The sequence below is a fragment of the Nematolebias whitei genome, chromosome 9 (genome assembly GCF_014905685.2).
Source record: "Nematolebias whitei isolate Nwh7 chromosome 9, NemWhi1, whole genome shotgun sequence".
Taxonomy (NCBI): Eukaryota; Metazoa; Chordata; class Actinopteri; order Cyprinodontiformes; family Rivulidae; genus Nematolebias; species Nematolebias whitei.
Genome location: NC_056506.1, coordinates 17,588,016 through 17,610,089, shown reverse-complemented (window position 1 = coordinate 17,610,089; position 22,074 = coordinate 17,588,016). Strand labels below are relative to the sequence as shown.

Here is a 22,074-nt window from a genome sequence, read left to right as displayed (position 1 = left end):
TCAGGCAGGAATCCCTGTTGATTATGATGTTTGCAGATGACATTGTGATCTGTGGTGAAAACAGGGAACAGGTGGAAGAGAACTTAGGGAGGTGGAGGTATGCACTTGACAGAAGAGGAATGAAAGTCAGCCGTAGTAAGACAGAGTCCATGTGTGTGAATGAGAGAGAGGTGGTGGAGCAGTTAGGCTACAAGGAGCAGAGGTCACAAAGGTGCAGGACTTCAAGTACTTGGGGTCCACTGTCCAGGCAAATTGGGAGTGTGGTAAAGAGGTGAAGAAGAGAGTCCAGACATAATGGAGTGGATGGAGAAACATTTCAGGAGTGATTTGTGACAAAATAGTGTCAACAAAGATCAAAGCAAATGTTTGCAAGGCTGTGATGAGACCAGCTATGTTGTATGGTCTGAAGACAGAGACTTGGACAAAAAGACAGCACTGGAAGTAGCAGAGCTGAAGATGAGGTTCTCCTTAGGAGCAACAAGGATGGAGATGGAGAAGATTAGGAATGGGATCATCAGAGGTACAGCACATGTTGAAGGACTGGGAGATGAAGTTAGAGAGGCCAGACTAAGGTGGTTTGGACATGTCCAGAAGAGAGAATGGAAAAAGACAAAGAGGAGATACATATGTGGATGCAGTTGGAGAGTGAGGACAGGGGATGTAAAGGACAGACGGAGTGAAATGTAGGTGTATGAATTGCTGTGCACACCCCTGAAGAGGGGAACAAGAATAAGGCTGAAGAACAGAATTATAATGGCTTAAAGTGGCTTCTTACTCTAAATTTATCCCCAATCATTAATTTAAACTTTGTCTGGGGTTTATCTGAAAAAGAACTTTCAAAACAAAGTAACTAGACTTTCTCAGTTTAAAGTTTGAGTGTGAAATTCTTTTTAAACTACAGGGCAGTTTTTTCTTGTTTGATGTAATTTTTTTTTTTTTTTTTACCCCAGTCTCAAACCAAGTTGTGTTTATTTGTCATATGCAGGTTAACAGAAGGTTAACAGTATAATGAAATGTTCAGGATGAGAAAAAGCTATTTGACTCGTTAAAAACAAAGAACAAACAAACAAGAAATACTAAAGCATTCAATAAAGCTCCAAAATAAAGTATCAAAAAGTAAAAAAGTAATTATAATATTTACAATGTCCTAAAGAAAAAATCGTAACCCGTATGTCTTTTCCATCTAAATTATGAAAATGTTGGACCTGAGCAGAGTGTCCCTTGTTCTTGAGGTGTAGGTGGACAGCTGAGTCTTGTCCTGAAGAGTTGGCTGCAGTGTCTTGGTTCCTCTCATGTTGGAGAAGCAGGACACTCTTGGGTGGGTAGATGAACTCACCAGGACAGATGTTCAAAAATAGCAGAATAACATTCATGAACATCAGCATGAATAAGTTCTACAAGATCAGCTCAAAGTGAGACTGCCACCCCATTTCGCACTCATGAACTCTGACCTCTTTTTTTAAGCTTTACTTCTTTGTTCCAGGTCAGAACATTTACAGAACCGGTATTGGTGTCAACACTGCACCACCTGGTGGTGGATGGGTTAAATGCAGAGACTAATTTCGCCATTGTATGGAAACATACAGTGCTGACATTGTGATGACATTATTATTATTATTATTAATAATCACACACATAACAAAAACCTGTAAATACTGCTGACATGCAGATTTTGCTCATTTTCTTCTAAAATGCAGGACTTATTATTTTGTTTCATAGTGATTCATGTTCAGCTCTAGTATTCTTTGAAATGCAATCCAGAATATATCCTGATGCATGCTCAGTAATCTGGGTAGAAAAATCTCATATAGTTAAGTCAGGTCCTCTGGACAAGTTTAAAAAAAAATGTTGAAACGTTTCACCTTTAATCCAAAAGACTTCTTCAGTCTGAGGAGCAGTATTAAGCTCAGCCTTACTGTGTAAATAGCACCTTCACATAGTGGATCAAGAGGGGGCTGAGATGAAGTAGAGGCAGGGCAGCCGACCTGGGACCCGAAAGCCCCAGGCTCAATCCCCAGCCGTTCCCACATGTCGTGGTGTCTCTGAGCAAGACACTCAATCCCTAATTGCTCCTCGGGCACTTACATAGCTGCCTACCGCTCCACCTGGGTGCATCCCAGGTGCAATGGGTTAAATGCACAGAACTAATTTTGCCATTGTATGGGAACACACAATGATGACAACACATAGCACTTTACTTTACTTTACCAGTTTGTTGTTGACATTCAAAACTAGCTGTTCACATGATGGAGGACCATCAGCCTAACAATGGCTCTTGAATTAGTGGGGACACTGTCCACTCTGTGATACAGAGTCCTGATGACTCCTAACTTGTGCTCCAGAGAGTGATGGGAGTCAAACTGCAAATACTGGTCTGCGTGGGTGGGTTTGCTGTACACCTTAGTTTGCAAATATCCTCTATCAGGAACTGAGACATCATAGTCCAAGAAAACCAACCTGCCATTTTTTTTACATCCAGGCTCAATGGGATTAACCTGTCTAAATAAAGGTTGAATTAATGAATTTTTCCACAGAGTTGATGTGATCAGTGAAATGTTGGACTTCTTGAGATTTGATTTTAACCCAGGTGTCGTCAACATACCTGAACCAATGACTTGATGGTGTCCCTGAAAAGGACGTCAAGGCTCTCTTTTCTACCTCCTCCATGTACAGATTGGCAACAATGGTGCCCCTTTTCCACTGTCATGGCTGGGGTCAAATATTTCTGGCTTGACCCGTGTTTGAGGTCTTTTCCATTAGTATTTCGTACCGGCTCACCTCCAATATTCTAGCCCTGCTTCTCAAGGGGTCCAAGCTAGCCGAGCTATGATGTCAGAAACACTGTCGGTCACTGATTGGTCAGGGGGAGGAGTCTGTGGAGTCTTTTCAAACAACCCGATCCGCCATTTTTCTCTACCGCCTGCCATTAGCGATAACTCGAGGAGCGTATCTTGTACATATTTTGAAGATCTAAAAAAGTTAAATCTGGTCCTCTGGACATTCAAAAAAACAAAACAAAGCAAAACAACAAAAAAATCCCAAAGATCCAGTCCCCCGGCACAAACAGAGTAATCTTGTGTATGCTGTTCAGTGTCAGGAGGGTGATCAGTCTTACATCGGGGAAACAAAACAGCCACTGGCCAAAAGGATGGCCCAGCACAGAAGATCAACATCATCAGGCCAGGACTCTGCAGTCTACACTCATCTCCAGGCCAGCGGTCACTCTTTCAGGGATGAAGATGTTCACATCCTGGATAGAGAGGAACGATGGTTTGAGAGAGGAGTAAAGGAGGCCATCTTTGTGAAAAGAAATCGTCCTTCATTAAACAGGGGTGGAGGCCTCCGTGTTCAACTGTCCCCCTCTTACAATGCTGTGATTGCTAGTATCACTCAGCCCTCTGTGAATAGTAAACAGCCATCAGGTGCTAATGATCCATTGTTAGGCTGATGGTCCTCCTTGAGCATGTGATCAGCTGGTTTTGGTTGTCAGCAGCAAAACTGGTTGATCCACTCTGAGAAGGTGCTATTTAAGAGACTGAGCTGAATACAGCACCTCAGACTGAGGAAGTCTCTTGGATGAGAGACGAAACGTTTCTACATTTTTTTGTTGTTTTGCTTTGTTTTGTTTTTTTTTGAATGTCCAGAGGACCAGAGTTAACTTTTTTAGATTTTTCTACCTGGATTATTGAGCATGCATCAGGATATATTTTGAAGATATATCATGCTCAATAATTCAGGTAGAAAAATCTAAAAAAGTTAAGTCTGGTCCTCTGGACATTCAAAAAAACTAAACAAACAATAAATTTTATAATAAATAAACAATAAATGTTTTTTTGTTTGTTTTGTTTTTTGAATGTCCAGAGGACCATACTTAACTTTTTTAGATTAATAAGTAATACATTTTTAAATTTAATGAAAGAAAAACCTTTAAAATTTAAGGACAAATTTTAATCTAATTGTTTTCAAGTCTGTATCTTATTGTAAAAGCAGTTTCAAAGATTACAGCACAGTGTGACGTTTTGCAATTTTAACATGAACCCTGTGCGTATCTGTAAATAATAAAAGTGAAGATATTTTCAATACATCTTTATTGTAAAAGTCTATACTAAAATGGAAAATACGTGGGTTTAAATCACGCAGGGAAGGCAATAAGGTAGGATTATGAATCAGGTTTAATAGTTACCGCTCATGAGGTACTCCATTAAAGCAGGACATCTCTTCCACAACATTGTGTGGCAAAGCCTTTAGGGTGTTCTTCTTCTAATACAGTATGTTTAGTGGTGGCTAGTAAATAGCTTAAGGGAGCACTACCGCCACCAGGTGGTAAGACAAGTTCGATTCTGGACCACGCCTACAGAGCGGGTCCAGAAGTGTAAATGGAAACACAACAATACACGAGCCAATCTGAACTTACCTGATCCGCACCGCAACAGTGGAAAAGGGGCTAGGAGAAACTGGAGACCCCATAACACACCCATGTTTCTGTTTATAATATTGCCCGCCATATACGAAGTATTAAGGATTAAAGATGAACCGTTTCAACAATTTTTTTAAACTTGTCCAGAGGACCTGACTTAACTTTTTTTAGATAATCAAGAAAATGTTTTTTTCATAAACTTGTTTTAGGTTGATAGCCAATATTATTGACTGTGTTGATTCATTCAACTGGTCTTCCTCCCACAGGAGTCCTGGTTTTGACCTCAGATGGCCAACAGACTGAATCATTTCAGTGGTTTAGATGTGTTTCATTTTCATAGGAAATTACAAAGAATATTCCAGACCAGGATGTTTTAGAGTATTAAATCAAAAACTTCACGATTTGTCTCTGTGTGTTTTTCCTCAGAGGACCAGATACCACATGGGTTCCCTACCATTGACATGGGGCCCCAGCTGAAGGTTGTGGAAAGGACAACTACTGCCACAATGTTATGTGCAGCCAGTGGGAACCCTGACCCAGAGATCTACTGGTTCAAAGATATGCTTCCTGTGGACACCAGCAGTAGCAATGGGCGAATCAAACAGCTGCGTTCAGGTGAAGCCTTCTGAGTCTGTGTCATGATGGAAATGGTACACATACATATACACATATACACTCCCTGTATATGTTAAATATAAAACACAGAAAAAGAGGCCATTTGACCCTAAAGAATAGTCCTGTTCAGACCTGCTGTTAAAGATTTGCCTAAGGTGATTCACCTGCAGCTCTGACTGAGAGCGTTCAACCTGGCAGTTAACATGCAGAGCTAGCAGATGTGATCTAGAATCAGAATCAGTTTATTATTGCCATGTCAATGAACGAGGTTCACAAACTAGGAATTTGCTTCAACATAAAGGTGCGAATAGTAATAAAGTAAAATAAAGTAAAAATGAAAACATAACATAAAACATGTGTACACCCATATAATAGAAAACAATAAAAAAAAAAGCTTAGAGAACAGTACAGATGGAGTATTCAATTATAATACAGATGTAATGTGACCAAAGCAGAAATTATGAGGTAACATTATGAGTGTTCAGGAGTCCAACAGCAGAGGGGAAGAAACTGTTCTTATGGCGGGAGGTTCTGGTCCGAATGGACCGAAGCCTCCTGCCTGAGGGGAGTGGTTAGAACAGTCCGTGTGCAGGGTGAGCAGGGTCAGCTGTGATCCGACCTGCTCGCCTCACAGTCCTGGAGACGTACAGGTCGTGGAGGGATGGAAGGCTGCAGCCGATCACCTTCTCAGCTGAGCGCACAACGCGCTGCAGTCTGAGTCTGTCCCTGGCAGTGGCCCCGGCGTACCACACCATGATGGAGGAGCTGAGGATGGACTCGATGATGGCCGTGTATAACTGCACCATCAGCTTGGCCGGCAGCTTGGCCTTCTTCAGCTGTCGCAGGAAGTACAGTCTCTGCTGGGCCTTCTTGATGAGGGAGCTGATGGTCGGCTCCCACTTGAGGTCCTGGGTGATGGTGGTGCCGAGGAACCGATAAGAGTTCGCAGTGGTGATGGGGGTATCATTACAGGTGAGGGGGGGGCAGAGGGGCTGTGGCTTTCCTGAAATCCACAATCATCTCCACTGTCTTCCGGGCATTGAGTTCCAGGTTGTTGCTGCTGCACCAGGTCACCAGCCGGTCCACCTCCCTCCTGTATGCAGACTCATCACCGTCCGAGATGAGCCCGATGAGGGTGGTGTCATCTGCAAACTTAATAAGTTTCACAGAGTTGTGGCTGGAGGTGCAGCAGTTGGTGTACAGGGAGAAAAGCAGAGGGGAAAGCACACAGCCCTGTGGAGATCCTGTGCTTACAGTTTGAGTGTCCGAGACAGCTCTCCCCAGCCGCACGCACTGACTCCGGTCTGTCAGGAAGTCTGTGATCCACCTGCAGGTGGAGTCAGGTACATGGAGCAGGGAGAGCTTGTCTTGGAGCAGAGCAGGGAGGATGGTGTTAAATGCAGAGCTGAAGTCCATGAACAGGATTCTGGCGTAGGTTCCTGGGGAGTCCAGGTGCTGCAGGATGAAGTGGAGAGCCAGCTTTATTGTGTCATCTACAGACCTGTTGGCCCTGTAGGCAAACTGCAGGGGGTCCAGGAGGGGGTTGGTGATGGACTTGAGGTGAGATAAAACCAAACGTTCAAAGGTTTTCATGACTACAGATGTGAGAGCTACAGGTCTGTAGTCATTTAGTCCTGTGACACGTGGCTTCTTGGGGACAGGGACGACGATGGAGGACTTGAAACAGGCTGGGACGTGGCATGACTCCAGAGAAGAGTTGAAGATCCCTGTGAAGACCAAAGCCAACTCTCCAGCACAATGTCTCAGCGTGGAGGGTGACACAAGGTCTGGGCCTGCAGCCTTATGTGTATTCAGCCTTTTAGAAAGCCTCCTTACTTCATCCTCTTGTACAGAGATAGCAGGGGGTTGTCGGGGGCAGTCCAAAGTGGTTAAACCAGTTGGGCTGGGGGTGGTGTGGAGGATGGAGGAATGTGAGTCCATGACTTCAAAGCGTGAATAGAAGTCGTTCAGATCGTTTGCGTTTGAGATTGTCTGTAGAATGAGGTGCTCTGGGCTTGTAATTAGTTATCTCTTTCAGCCCCCTCCAGACAGTGGCAGAGTCGTTTGCAGAGAACTGTTGTTCAAGCCGTGTATTGTACCTGGATTTAGCCTTCGACACCTCCCTGCTAAATCCATACTTCACACGTCTGTAGTTGTCTCTGTCCCACTCTCTGAAAGCAGCCTCCTTCTGCTGATGAAGCTCTTTACTTTGGATGTGAACCAGGGTTTATCATTATTGAAAATGACTCTGGAGCGTGATGGGATGATGCTGTCCTTACAGAATGTATATATGACGTCACAGTGTTTGTGTATTTGTCTAGACTGTCTGTAGAAGCCCTGAACAGGTCCCAGTCTGTGGTGTCCAAACACGTGCGTAGCTCCTCCACAGCTTCACTGGTCCACTTTTTGGATGTCCTCACCACAGGTTTTGAGAGCTTCAGTCTCTGTCTGTATGCAGGTATGAGGTGAATCATCTCATGATCTGAGAGACCCAGGGCAGCACGAGGCACAGCACGATAAGCACCTCTCACTGAGGTGTAACAGTGATCCAGCGTGTTCCCTTCTCTGGTCGGGCATTTAATAAACTGTTTATATTTAGGTAGTTCATGCCTGAGGTTTGCTTTGTTAAAATCTCCAAGGATGATAACAAGGGAGTCCGTAAAAGCCCACTCTACACTCGTAATCTGGTCCGCGAGCACGCGCTCAGCCTTGTGCACGTCCGCGCACGGTGGGATGTAAACAGCGGCCAGAATGAATGAAGTGAACTGACGTGGAGAGTAGAACGGTTTGCAGTTTATGAATAGATATTCCAGAGAAAGAGAGCAGTGCTGGGAGATCACTGTCACATCGGAGCACCAGGCGTTGTTGATAAGGAAACAGACTCCTCCGCCTTTTTTCTTTCCTCCAGAAAGTTCCCGCTGTCTGTCAGCGCGGAGGAGCTGGAAACCCTCGAGAAGGAGCGCGGATTCCGGGGTCTGCTCGTTGAGCAATGTCTCCGTGAAGCACAGCACACAGGAGGAGGAAAAATCGCTTTTCCTTCTCATCAGCAGCGCTATCTTGTCCATTTTGTTGTAGAGGGAACGGACGTTGGAGAGGAATATTCCAGGTAAAGGCATGCGTGTACCGCGCCTCCGGAGACATGAGCGCTCTGGCTCTTCTGCCCCTCCTTCAAAGTCTCACTCTTTTGGCCAAAAAGTGCACAAGTTCTGCAGCAGGCACAAAAAAAACTGGAGTAATATCCTCATGGGTTGTAATTCTGATGTTTAGTAGCTCCTCGCAAGTGTAGGAGCACGCAGACACACGATTAACGCACAAAAACAACAAAAAAAAAACGGAGCGCACCAGAATGCCAGGGCGACCGCACATGGCGCCATCTTGGATCTAAGAAATAAAGAAAACAACAATGATCTTCACAGAGCTCAGAACCTTCAACAATCTTCCACAGTAACCCACAGCGCACTGGCAGACATCAGCTGTTTCACAGCTGTACTGTGAATGTCCGGTCATCTCTGTGGGTCGTCAGGTGGATCTAAAACAATTAAAACCACTCAGACTGCTTCCCTATCAATTACATTATATTTTGGTTCTCAGTGACCACCGTGGGTCACTCAGCTCCAAAACAATTAGACCCACTAACCACAAATAAACTGTTTTTGTTAAGGTTTTTGTCAAATAATTTCTAAAACGAGTTAAACAAAACAAACAAACAAAGCAAGCAGAAAACTGTATTCAGAATATTTTCAACGATGGAGGTTAAATTATCTTTAATCATCCAGCAGCTGGGTGGACTTTTCCTTTTTTACCTGAGACTTCCAGGTACTGACGTTGCTTCTGTTGTGGGCTCACGTCAGTCCAGCAGGAGGGTCTACATCCAGGATCAGGACAGGTTGTGTTCACACCTGTACAGTATTTAGCTAAATAGCTAAACATGGATTTAGGTAGTGTGTCTGAACAGGGCATTTCATTGCAATAAACGTACCAGAGAATCACATCTAATCCGATTTTAGTAACACACCAAACTTTAGGGTTTTGATACTGGAAGTTTTTTTACATTGTTCCTCCTTTTTTGTCCAGTTATTGGAAACTTCTATACATTGTATTTGGATCAAAAGAACCAAGTCCATTACTAACTGATTTTTTTTTTTAATTCAGCTTTGAGAGTTGACTACACACACACACACACACACACATACATACACCTCTATTGATGGACTCTGCAACAGAAAATCCTTATCCTTCCAGTCCAGACATTGTGAAAATATAATATGCTTTGATTATTTTTCACAATGAACCTTGAAACGTTGTCACGGCACACTGACTTGATGTTTTAGTGTGGCATGATGTGGGACAAGAATGAGAGGAGGTGATGGCAGGGCTCAGTATTATCCAGTACAATCCCCCACTGGAAGCTGCTGATGAGCCCTTTATCATAACCCCACGGGTCACACAGCTTCCAGTGACGCACCATCCCTTCTGTTTTCTATGCTTACATGTCTGACAGTAGCTGGTTGATTATCAGATGGCTGACATCTGCATGGTAACTAGCCCACTGTACCATTTGCTGCACATGAGTCTTAGTAGGTCCAAATGGTCCAATCAGTAACAGAACTGAACACCAAACAAAGAAGAAGTCCAAACGGTGTGCACAGCCCTAAACCTGAACCTGTGGAGTCCTACTGAATCCTACTGGGGCAATTGTGGCTGAGTGGTTAGAGCAGTCGTCCTCCAATGGGAGAGTTGGAGGGATCAATTCCACCATCAGTTACATGTTGAAGTGTCCCTGGGCAAGACACTGAACCCCTCATTGCCTCCAATGTGTGTCCCATCAGTGTGTAAATGTGATTTAAAGCACTGATTAGTCTCCACAGATTCAGATTAGTATTTGTAGAGCTCTAGTAGAGTGTTGTATGAATGGATAAATGAGGATACTGTAGTGTAGTGTAGTGTAGTGTAGTGTAGTGTAGTGCGATAGACAGCTTTCTCAGTTTACACATATCCCAGGAGAAATTTTTATAAGTTGGCCTGCTGTGAGGCCAAACAGGGGAGTCAGATTCAGATACGCCACAATTGTTGATTTTTCTCGTCAGCCTTGAGTTCTGCTGGTACTTTTAATCCAAAATGGTCAGATTTGTGGGCATTCCACTGGTCCCTGTTTATTAGCTTTCTCCAAGGTTGTTCCCAACATGCTGGCGAGTCCCAGAAGTCGCAAGTGGCCTACGATTCTCAGAAATCACTTCTATCTTATGGTTTAGCTCGTAAATCAGCTGATTTTGAGTGCTCAAAGCACAAACCAAACCTGCAGACATGGTTGGCAGCTTTGCCATGGCCGAAACTGCTGCAGCTATCTTTTTTAATAGCCGATAACATAGGTATCTACCGGTGCCAAAAAGCAGAAACCCTGCTATTCCAATATCTTTGGCATCCTCCAGAGACAATACGGAAAGGCACATCAGATCCATTACGTATCCTGCCACGTGCGTCTCAGCGGGGCATGAGGGTTCTCCAGGACCCTGTCACTTTGTTGAAATTTTATTGATTTCTATGAAAGTCCAGCTGATCCGATCCATGACAGTAGTTTACTGTATGTTTCGGAAGATGTGTAAATAGGAGTTCTGATACACAAGACAGAGAGTGAAAAAGCAGGAGGAAGATGGGAGAGTGAAGAAATGCGTCTGTCTTGCATGAGAGCAAGTGGTGAGAGAAAGAAAAAAAAAAAAACAGTCCATTTACCATTTACTGAGACTCTGTTTTATCACAAAAATCTTAGTTTGTCCAAATGGTCCAGTCAGTTACAGAACTGAACACCAACCAAATAAGTCCTAACAGTAATTGTTAAATGGACTGTATTTGTATAGTTCCTTTCTATCTAATCCAGATACTCAAAGATCTTTACACACAATCTGTGTCCTTATTTACCTCCACATACACATTCATGCAGAACTCTATTCTACTACATCTCTACAAAGATAATTTGAATCTGTGGAGACTAATCTGAGCTTTAGATCACATTCAGACACCAATGGGATACACATCAGAGACAATGAGGGGTTCAGTGTCTTACCCAGGGACACATCAACATGTGACTGCTGGTGGAATCAAACCCCCAACTCTCCCATTGGAGGACGACTGCTCTAAACACTCAGCTACAGCTGCCCCCTAAACAGTGTGAACAGCCTTAAACCTGAATCCGTACCGTTCTACCGAGGGTCAGTATATCACGTAGGTCATGAAGTGAATACGCCTCAAGCAGATTTTCTCTCCAAATAGTCAGATGTTGTTTATGACTTCAACCCATCTCATTAGCATTACAGCTACACTTCTTCACATATGTTCAGCCCTCTGTCAAAACTAAAAAATTGTCTAGGTCTAGCCACCTTCTTCCTGGGTTCTCTACTGTATAAATGATTCAGGGTACAACTTCCTGTCTGACACTGGAAGTAGCAGTTAACCATGGTAGCGGAGCACAGACCGCGGTTTATTTGAAAGTAGTTTGCATTCAGTTTAGCATAGAAAACACTGTTTTTGTTTTGTTTACATTTATTTAAAAACCATAAAGTTAGTAAAATAGCAGTGCTGAATTCAGGTGCCTGTTGTGTTTACGGTTGCATGAACATCCAGACCAAACTAAATCAGTGGCTACAACAACAGAGTTTTGAACATGGACCCAAAACAAAAAGAGTGTTCCTGTGAAAAGCAGTATAGTTTCCATCTTCTACCTACAGATTAGGAATTAAGAAGAATGTGGCTTAAAATATGAACTTCAAGAGACCACCCAAAACTCTGTCTGTGTGCTCATTTCACTTTGTTGATAAATGGCCCATGGAGGAAAACCTGCATCTTACTTTGTGTCTGGACTACAATAAACCACCGGAGAAGAGACGCCAGATCCTCAGAATGATTGACAACAGTGTGATGAGAATATCGGTTATGATTTCAAGTGTATGGAGGACACAGCATTATAGTATTTGTTCGTTTTCTGTGTTATGATTTTCTCTATAATTAAACCAAGCTCAGTGATGGAGGACTTTAAGGCTTTGGCTGATGGGCTCTATGTCTGCTTTAAGGCAAATAAGACTCTTTTAACAAAACACGACTGATCGTATTACTGTGTAGATAATAATACACCTCAGAGCGTTTCAGCTAGTTTATTACTTTGCTGTCTGAAGCAACCGAGTTAATGAAGTAGCTAAATATGCTATTGGATGTAGCTAAATATGCTATTGGATGTAGCTAAAAATGCTAGTAGATGTAATCTTTGGCCACTTCGTCAGGTCATCCTCCATCCCTTGTGCGCAGCAGGCAGCAGGCAGTAGGTATGATTATATTGTCCTGTTTGCACTCTGACAGGTGGTGTTCTTATATGTTTAAATTAAATCCAAAATGCTCCGAGAAATTACATTAGCTCGTACCGTTCACACATAAACGAACACCGGTTCCTGTCCGCACCGTAAGTCATTCCATAATTCATACAAACAATGGGGCCTAGGAATAAGGTGGATAAATCATGCTATTGATAAGTAACCATTCATAAAAAATGGTCAGAGTCTGACAGAGTCATCATTTCTAAAGTGTACTCAAGCAGAGTAAGCCCTAAATGTGAGGCCAGATGCCAAGGAGGGAACAAAATGGGCTGAGGCGGGAACAATGAGGTAAACAACAAACAACATGCAAAACTGGGGGAGTGGTGGCGCAGAGGTTAGAGAGGTGGGCTTGTGATCCGAAGATCGCCGGTTCACGCCTGGGCCCCGACAACATAAAAAATTGTGGGTGGGGTAGATGAAACACCCACACTTGCCCCCACCCTCATTCGCCCCACCCTGGGCCCATGAGCAAGGCCCTTAACCCCCACCATGTGCTCCCTAAAAGAAAAAAACAGGTCTCTCTTGAAAATGAGTTCTCGTGGCTCAATGAGACTAACCTGGATAAATAAAGGCTAAATGAAAAAAGAAAAAAAATGCAGTTTTACAAGCCATGCACATACAAACTGGATTCCAAAAAAGTTGGGACACTAAACAAATTGTGAATAAAAACTAAATGCAATGATGTGGAGATGGGCAAATGTCAATATTTTATTCGTAATATAACATAGATGACAGATCAAAAGTTTAATCTGAGTAAATGTAACATTTTAAAGGAAAAATATGTTGATTCAAAATTTCACAGTGTCAACAAATCCCAAAAAAGTTGGGACAAGTAGCAATAAGTGGCTGGAAAAAGGAAATTGAGCATATAACGAACAGCTGGAAGACCAATTAACACTAATTAGGTCAACTGACAACATGACTGGGTATAAAAAGAGCTTCTCAGAGTGTCAGTGTCTCTCAGAAGCCAAGATGGTAAGAGGATCACCAATTCCACCATTGTTGCACAGAAAGATAGTGCAGCAATACCAGAATGGTGTTACCCAGCGTAAAATAGCAAAGACTTTTAAGTTATCATCATCAACCGTGCATAACATCATCCAAAGATTCAGAGAATCTGGAACAATCGCTGTGCGTAAGGGTCAAGGTCGTAAAACTCTACTGGATGCTCGTGATCTCCGGGCCCTTAAACATCACTGCACCTCAAACAGGAATGCCACTGTCAAGGAAATAACAGAATGGGCTCAGGAATACTTCCAGAAAGCATTGTCAGTGAACATAATCCACCGTGCCATCCGCCGTTGCCAGCTGAAACTCTACAGTGCAAAGAGGAAGCCATTTCTAAGCAAGCTCTACAAGCTCAGACGTTTGCATTGGGCCAGGGGTCATTTAAAATGGAGTGTGGCAAAATGGAAGACTGTTCTGTGGTCAGATGAGTCACGATTTGAAGTTCTTTATGGAACACTGGGACGCCATGTCATTCGGACCAGAGAGGACAAGGATAGCCCAAGTTGTTATCAACGCTCTGTTCAGAAGCCTGCATCACTGATGGTATGGGGTTGCATGAGCACTTGTGGCATGGGCAGCTTGCATGTCTGGAAAGGCACCATTAATGCAGAGAACTATGTTCAGGTTCTAGAACAACATATGCTCCCATCTAGACGTCATCTCTTTCAGGGAAGACCCTGCATTTTTCAACACGATAATGCCAGACCACATTCTGCAGCAATCACAACATCATGGCTACGTAGGACAAGGATCCGGGTACTGAAATGGCCAGCCTGCAGTCCAGATCTTTCACCTATAGAGAACATCTGGCGCATCATAAAGAGGAAGGTGCGACAAAGAAGGCCCAAGACGATTGAACAGTTAGAGGCCTGTATTAGACATGAATGGGAGAGCATTCCTATTTCTAAACTTGAGAAACTGGTCTCCTCTGTCCCCAGACGTCTGTTGTGTGTTGTAAGAAGAAGGGGGGATGCCACACAGTGGTAAAAATGGACTTGTCCCAACTTTTTTGGGATTTGTTGACACCATGAAATTTGGAAACAACAGATTTTTTTTTCCTTAAAATGATACATTCTCTCAGTTTAAACTTTTGATCTGTGATTTGTGTTCTACTCTGAATAAAATATTAGATGTTGGCACCCCCACATCATTGCATTCAGTTTTTATTCACAATTTGTTTAGTGTCCCAACTTTTTTGGAATCTGGTTTGTATAAGTGGGCTGGAATTTTCAGAAACAGTTCACTCAAAATGCTGCTGATGTGCTCACTTCTGAAGTGCTCCGTACTGCGCTGCTTATAGATATCTGTGGCATTACTCATAGGCAGATTTGGAGGACACTGTAGACATGAATACAGGCAGATTTGGAGGGCACTTTAGATATGAAAGACAGATCTGGAGGGCACTGTAGACAAAGACAGATCTGGAGGACACTGTTGACATAATGAAAGGCAGATTTGGAGGACACTGTAGAAATGAACACAGGTAGATCTGCAGGACACTGTACACATGAAGACAGACAGATCTGGAGGACACTGTACATATGAAGACAGACAGATCTGGAGGACACTGTACATATGAAGACAGACAGATCTGGAGGACACTGTAGACATGATGAAAGGCTGATCTGTAGGACACTGTAGACTTAAAGACAGGTAGATCTGTGCCAGTTTTCAGAGCTCTGACATGGTTTTTGTTGGAGGAGACCTCTCTGCTGGTAAAAAACACATTCGAGGCTCTTGAGAGAATTTGAAGTTGCTGGCATGACTCAATGACTATTTTGAGAGAAAGTTTATCACATATTTTTTTAACATATTAACAATTTGAATGAAAGACCTCTGAAATTCAGGCAAGAGTTCTGAGAACCTGCAGGAACTTTGGAAGCCATTCTGGGGACTCAATCAGATCAAAGGTTAAACAAAGTGAGCAAACAAAACTTCATCTGAGCCAAAAGCTTCTTTCCTGACTTTTAAGAGAAAATGGAAACGACATATAGCTGATTGTTTTTCAGATCTGATGTGAAGCTGTGCACACCAAGCCTTTACGGGATCCTGGGAAATAAAATAAATTTAAAGCTGTTCTGTGGCTGTCTTTTTTATTTAAAGAAATCTGGAGAGTGAAAGAGAGGAAACGTCTTCACCTCCAGAATAAAATCCAGTTGATTTTAGTTTAAAATACTTTGGATAGGGATTAATCTGATTTATACTGAAGTCACATTTCCTACATCTTCCTCTGCAGACATGTGCTGTTAATGATACTTGAGCCTGTCATTAACTCACACTGATCCAGAGTCGTACATGTTTCTGAAAATGGATTTAAATATAAAACTTGTGTTTTTCTTCTTTGCTCCTCTGCTCTACTCATCCCTCCTCTTATGGGGTTTTTATCCTGTCTGCATTCAATTACCTCACAGGTGGTACACCAATAAGAGGTAAGAATGCTGGGTCCAGAGACCATGTCTTCATCCCCTTACTCTGTCCCTCTTGTCCCTGTAGTTTGTGTTTGTCCCCCCACTCTGTTACTCTTGTTCCTGTAGTTAGTCTATGTCCACTCACTCTGTCCTTGTTCCGTGCTGTCTTAGTAAGTTTTCAAAGGTGTGGATGTTCTGGAAGAGATCAAACAGGAAGGAGGGCAAATACAAAAAAATTATACCCTTTAATAAATGATGGAATAGCTCAATGTAATAAGAAGTCGAAGTCCAGGTTGAACAAATCATTTTGTGTGTGTGTGTGTTTGTGTGTGTGTTTATGTCACTTTGTAAGGCCCATTTTTCCAACTGATACTACAATGTGAGGACCAACTGCTCTTTATGTGGCCCAAAGCCCAGGCCCCATAAGAAGTGTGGTTAGGGGTTAGGTTTAGGACTAAGGTGTGACTTGAGGATTTGTTAGGTTTAGGGTAGAGGTCAGGGTTAGGCTATAGAAATGAACGAAAAATGAATGGAAGTCCCCATAAAGATAACAAAACCAACCTGTGTGTGCAACATGACACAGAGATTACGGGATCTCGTGTTCTAGTAATTGTCTCTATATTTGGTACAGCATCCTCCAGAGATGTAAGACTACACATTTTTAAACTTTGACCACTTTTCATTTCATTATATCCTACGACCTCTGTTTACTTTGGTTATAAATGGTAAATGGACTGTACTTATATATCCATCCATCCATCCATCCATCCATTTTCTTTACCCGCTTATTCCATTTTGGGTCACGGGGGTCGCTGGTGCCCATGTCCAGCAATCACTGTGCGAGGGGCGGGGTACACCCTGGACGGGTCGCAAGTCCATCACAGGGCCACATAGAGACAAACGAGACAAACAAACATTCACTCTCTCACTCACACCTAGGGACAATTTTAGAGTTACCAATCAGCCTAACATGCATGTTTTTGGACTGTGGGAGGAAACCGGAGTACCCGGAGAAAACCCACGCATGCACGGAGAGAACATGCAAACTCCACCCAGAAAGGCCCCTGGACCGGGGTTTGAACCAGGGACCTGCTCGCTGAGAGACAGCAGCTCTACCAGTTGCGCCACCATGCTGCCCCTGCACTTATACAGCACCTTTCAATTCAATTTCAATTCAATTTCAATTCAGTTTATTTATATAGCGCCAAATCACAACAAAGTTGTCTCAGGGCACTTTACAGAAACATTCACATACATAAAAGTCTTTTATTAGTAAAGTTCTCTATCTAAAGAATCCAGCAGACAAGTTGAATCTTGGCTTCGTTGCAGTCTCCCATCCTGAGCAAGCACAGTGGCAACAGTGGAAAGAAAAAACTCCCTTTTAAAAGGAAGAAACCTCCAGCAGAACCAGGCTCAGGACAAGCAGCCATCTGCTTTGACCGGCTGGTTGAGAGGACAGGAAGGAGAGACAGACGAACACAGAATTGTAGGTCCAGGTATAGGTCCAGGTGTATCTGAAAGACAAAACAACACATGTTAAGGATAGAAAAAATAATTACAAATACAAAACAGGTTGAGCAGAGTAAGTAAAGACAGTAGCAGAGTGAAAAGTGTGGTCAGTTTGTCCTCCAGCAGTCTAAGCCTATAACAGCATAACTAAGGGACAGCTCAGGAAACCCAAGCTGACCCTAACTATAGGATTTAGCAAAAAGGAAAGTCTTAAGCAAATTGACAAATATTTGAAACAACAAAAAACTCTCAAGGACTGTCAGGGAAACTTTGTTCTTCTACCCACAAAGTTTGATCCACACTTTTCCTCTCAGCCCAAACAGATTTATGAGTGGTCCAAATGTTTCGACTCAACAGGTTTCAACAGAAATCTTATAAGGTTTTAGTCTCATGATATCTCATAACACACAATCTTAGTTCACCCCTACTTGTTCCAAAATCTATCCCATAATGCTCTTTAGGGTTATACAGTAGTCCCTCGTTTATTGCGGGGGTTCCGTACCCTGCCCTCTAAGTGAAAAACTGCGAAGTAGGGATACAGTTGTCCAAGTTCAAGTTCAAGTACCTCTTCTTTCCAGAGCTGTAACTTTATTGTCATTATTCCATCTCATGTGGTACATGAGATGGAATGGACACAAGTAGTAAGTAGTAGTTTATTTTAGTATTTATATACATGCATATATTGGCGTTTTAAATCCTTCCCACACTCTTGCAATATTCCTAACTATTTTCTAAACTCTTAATTCTTTTAAAAATATTAATTTTAAATTGGGTACTCACCAGCGAAGATTAAAATGAAATAGCGATGAAAGAATAAACATGTTAAAAACTTTTTCAGACCTGTAGCCCCCTGATTCGGCAATCAGATCTTTGAATGTCGTGTTAACAAACTCCTCCACTCCTGCTGTCAGCAGATGCAATCTCTCTGTGCAGAGAAACGTTTTTTAATCCAAATCGTTTTTGAAATTTGTCGAACCATCCCTTGCTTGCACTAAATGCAGTGGTTCGGTGGTTGAACCAGGTGGTCGAAAGGTCCAGCTTCGGGTTCGTCCCCCTCCCCGCTCCTCATTACATCACCATGTCTCAGTTCCTCCATGCTGCTTGCCGCAAGATGATCATAAAGTTTTTTCACCTTTGGTGTTGGTATCCAAAGTGATGGAGTATTTTCTGCAATAATTAATCCCCACGACCAATGCAGCTTCCATCTTAACAACAGTAGGCGGACGGCGGCATCCGTGTAGGTACGGCCATCTTAAAGTTTGTCCAGAAGTTCCACTTTCTCTTTAATTGTCAGCATCTTCCAATTGGTGTTTCTGTTCACTGCCAGAAGCTTTTGAACACACAGAACATTTGGGAGCCGTTCAGTTGAAAAGGAATGGAGGTAAACAAATCCCCTGCTACTAGCGCAACTACCAATCAGTGCCCGGGTTACTAAGCATTTTGGTTAAAAAGCATTTCTGGCGTTTTGTTTTGTTGCCAGAAACTTTTAAATGCACAGAACTTTTAGAAACAATAACACGATTAATGTCCACTTGAAAAAGAACGCAGGTAAACAGACGTCTTGTGCTGTAACAGCCAATCAGTGCCCGAGTCACATAGCACAATGCCTCTGTTTCTTAAAGAGACATGTCCTCACATGAGTTACAATTTATTTTGAATCTTAAGTTTGTAAAGTTGAATTCTCTTAAAAAACGTTTTCCATGTGACATTAACTAAATGTTACGTTTGAAAGGCCGGTTCAGCAGTCATGACTTCGCTTTGCAAAAATACTGTTTGGCAGAAAACAGTGCCTAGAGACGCTACAGTTACAGCACAGCATTGATTTGAGGGAAATGTAGTCCGTCTGAGTGTTGATTACAGTACAGCACATCATTGATTTGAGGGAAATGTAGTCCGTCTGAGTGGTGATTACAGTACAGCACATCATTGATTTGAGGGAAATGTAGTCCGTCTGAGTGGTGATTACAGTACAGTTGGAAGCTGAATGAAAGAAAGCTACAAAATGGCACGCGGCACCTGTCCAAATTATTATTTTTTTGTCATTAACTTTTTCACATTCACACGAGTTCTGTACAGTAATATTACTGTACAGTCCACAATTGTGTGTAAAAAAATATTTTTTGTGCGCAGTATTCTGGACGGACTGTACGTCCACAAACCACGATAGAGCAAGTCCATGAAAGCAGTTCCCATGTTGTGAGCAGTCCCACAACATGGGAACTAAATACTTTTTCTAAAAGTCCTTAACTGTGCTCATTCCTCTCATCATGGACAACAAGTCCGGTGAATTTGAAAACATTTGCTCTTTATTTGCCAAAGTTAGAGGGGGGGGGGGACAGAATATTTCAGGTGGCTGAAATATTCTGTTCCCCCCCTCTAACTTTGGCTACTAAAGCGCAAATGTTTCCAAATTCTCAAGGATAGTTGTGTGTGATGAATGAACCTAAATCTCAAGATGATTAAATAATCACCAAAACATTACAGTGTGTGAACTTCAAGCTGAAATCTTGTGTTCCACATTCTTTGTTGTTTAAGCTTTTTTTTTCACAAGAGAAATAAGAGAAAAAACAGACATTAAACACCAAAAAATAGCAGCTAGAAATATCTGTTCTCCAATATTGTCATATTTTTCATTTGAACAAGATTTACCAGAAAGCCTATCTTGTCAGGAAGTTTAATTTTTCATGTCCTGCTCTCACTAGCTTCCATCCTTCTATATTAGCAATACAAAATATATATAAATACGCATGATGTGTTGGTGGCTGACTGATATTTGTCAGGCTAAAGTCAACATGACCAAAGTTATAGATTCTCTCGACGATTAAGAAACAAAACAAAAAAAAAACACGACCTGTATAACACCCCACACAATACCAGTTATTTTTTATTTGTTTGAGGTTTTACATTTATTTATTTACCACGAGCTTTCGATTAAAATGAAAGTTACAACTGTGACATGATTATGTGAACTCGTTTTACTGAAAATCTATCAGATGAGCCGTGAAGACGGTCGGAGCCGCCTCTCTGGTTGCAGTGCGCGCTCCCGACACAGGAGGAACAGATTTTCACAGGGGAACAGAATTTCGCACAAGAGGTCTCTACGAGTGCTCCCTGGCTTTATGCAGATGTCGGGACCCTCATCTCTTCTGATCGCTTGGATCCACTGCCTCCTTTGGTCTGGGTACGTTGTGAAAAGCATGGTAGGACAGATATGGTTGTTTTCTTGCCCCACAAGAACAACCAGGAACTGAACAAAAGAAACCGACTGAGCCATTTTCCTCACTGTCTAATGCTAACGCTATAGCCACCGGAAGTTGTTTAACACCACATCTGCTTTAAAACCCGGAAGCGTGAAAAAGGTCTATTGTCATTACATAACAAATGTCAGGATATTTTTAATACATCTTGTCAATATTTATACTGAAATGGTACATATAAGGGGTTTAGGGCACCAGGAACCATAACATTCCACCACTGACTGGCTTTGTTAAGCTCCCAGACTGCAATTATTTTGCTGGAGATTCATCTGAAACACACACAGCATATGTATTACTAAACAGTATTTAATCGACATTTACATACTTTTTTGCTCAGCTTTTTACATACAGTATATATAGCCCACTATAGCAGATTAGCATTAGGTTACCATCACATGTCGTTCTAGCTCGCATCTTTATGGCTTTCCACACTCTCAGTGTTTAATATATTAAGTTTTCCACATTACATACAAAAAAAAAAAAAACACAATTACAAGGAAGAAAAGGGAGAAGAACAAAAGAAAAACCCCACCCAACAAACCACCCCCACCCCAGTAAATACTGTCACGTACAAGGTATGCAACAAAAACAATTAAGACTATACAAACACCAATGTCAAAATTCATGAATCTACGCTCAGCCTAAATCTCAAGAGCCTGCTATTCTTGGACCATTGTTGAGGGTTTATTGAAAAAAGTCATAAAAGATTTCCAGGTCTTATGAAATTTGTTTTTAGATCCTCTCATCACATACCTGATTTTCTCTAATGCACTTCTCCAGAGTCTTTGGCCTCGCTGCCTACAGCCTTTCCCGGGTCTCTTCTCTTTGATGTCTGGCAAAAAGCACCAGACTGAGCAGAATGTTCAACAAAGCTACAATATTCTCCATTTTGTTGTGTATCATTTCAGGGTCTTCTACTAATATGTTCAATAGTGGCTAGAAAATAGCTTAATAGAGCATTACCGCCACCAGCTGCTAAGGCGTGTGGCATTAATTTTTGGGCTGAACCCGCCCACTAGAACTGTTACTGGAAGTGTAATGGAAAAACAACTGTACCGTGCCGAACCATGCAGAGCCGAATTGAACCGTGCCGTACAGGACTAATGGAAAAGGGGTTTGAGTCTCAAGTGTGTTCTGGGCCTTCTTGGGGTCTCCCCCCAGTCCACCATGCCTGAAGCACCTCCCTAGGGAGGTGCCATGGGCCATCCTTACCAGATTAACAACAGACTAGTAATCACTAATCACTAAAAGAACAGTGCTAAACAGCTAACTGAAATGATTAACAACAAACATAAATTTTACCCATAATCCCTCTCTGAGGCCAAACATAAATTTTACCCATAATCCCTCTCTGAGGCCATGTGACCATCAGTCAACCACAGCGGAATGCTACAGTACATACCGGTAACATACACAAATACATACAGTAATTTATATTTTTATTTTTTTTAATGAATAGTGCCGGTAAGATGGCTGGTAAAATAAATTATATATATATA

At 42.3% G+C, this 22,074-nt stretch overlaps 1 protein-coding gene across 1 annotated transcript in view; it reads left to right on the top strand.

The window, feature by feature from the left end:
- LOC119414901 (receptor-type tyrosine-protein phosphatase F-like) overlaps positions 1–22,074 on the top strand; it is a 178,179-nt gene that overhangs the window by 33,143 nt on the left and 122,962 nt on the right. The window contains exons 4-5 of the mRNA XM_037682020.1: positions 4,844–5,032; positions 15,813–15,830. Of these exons, the coding sequence (XP_037537948.1) occupies positions 4,844–5,032; positions 15,813–15,830 (207 nt within the window). The remainder of the gene's footprint in view (positions 1–4,843; positions 5,033–15,812; positions 15,831–22,074) is intronic.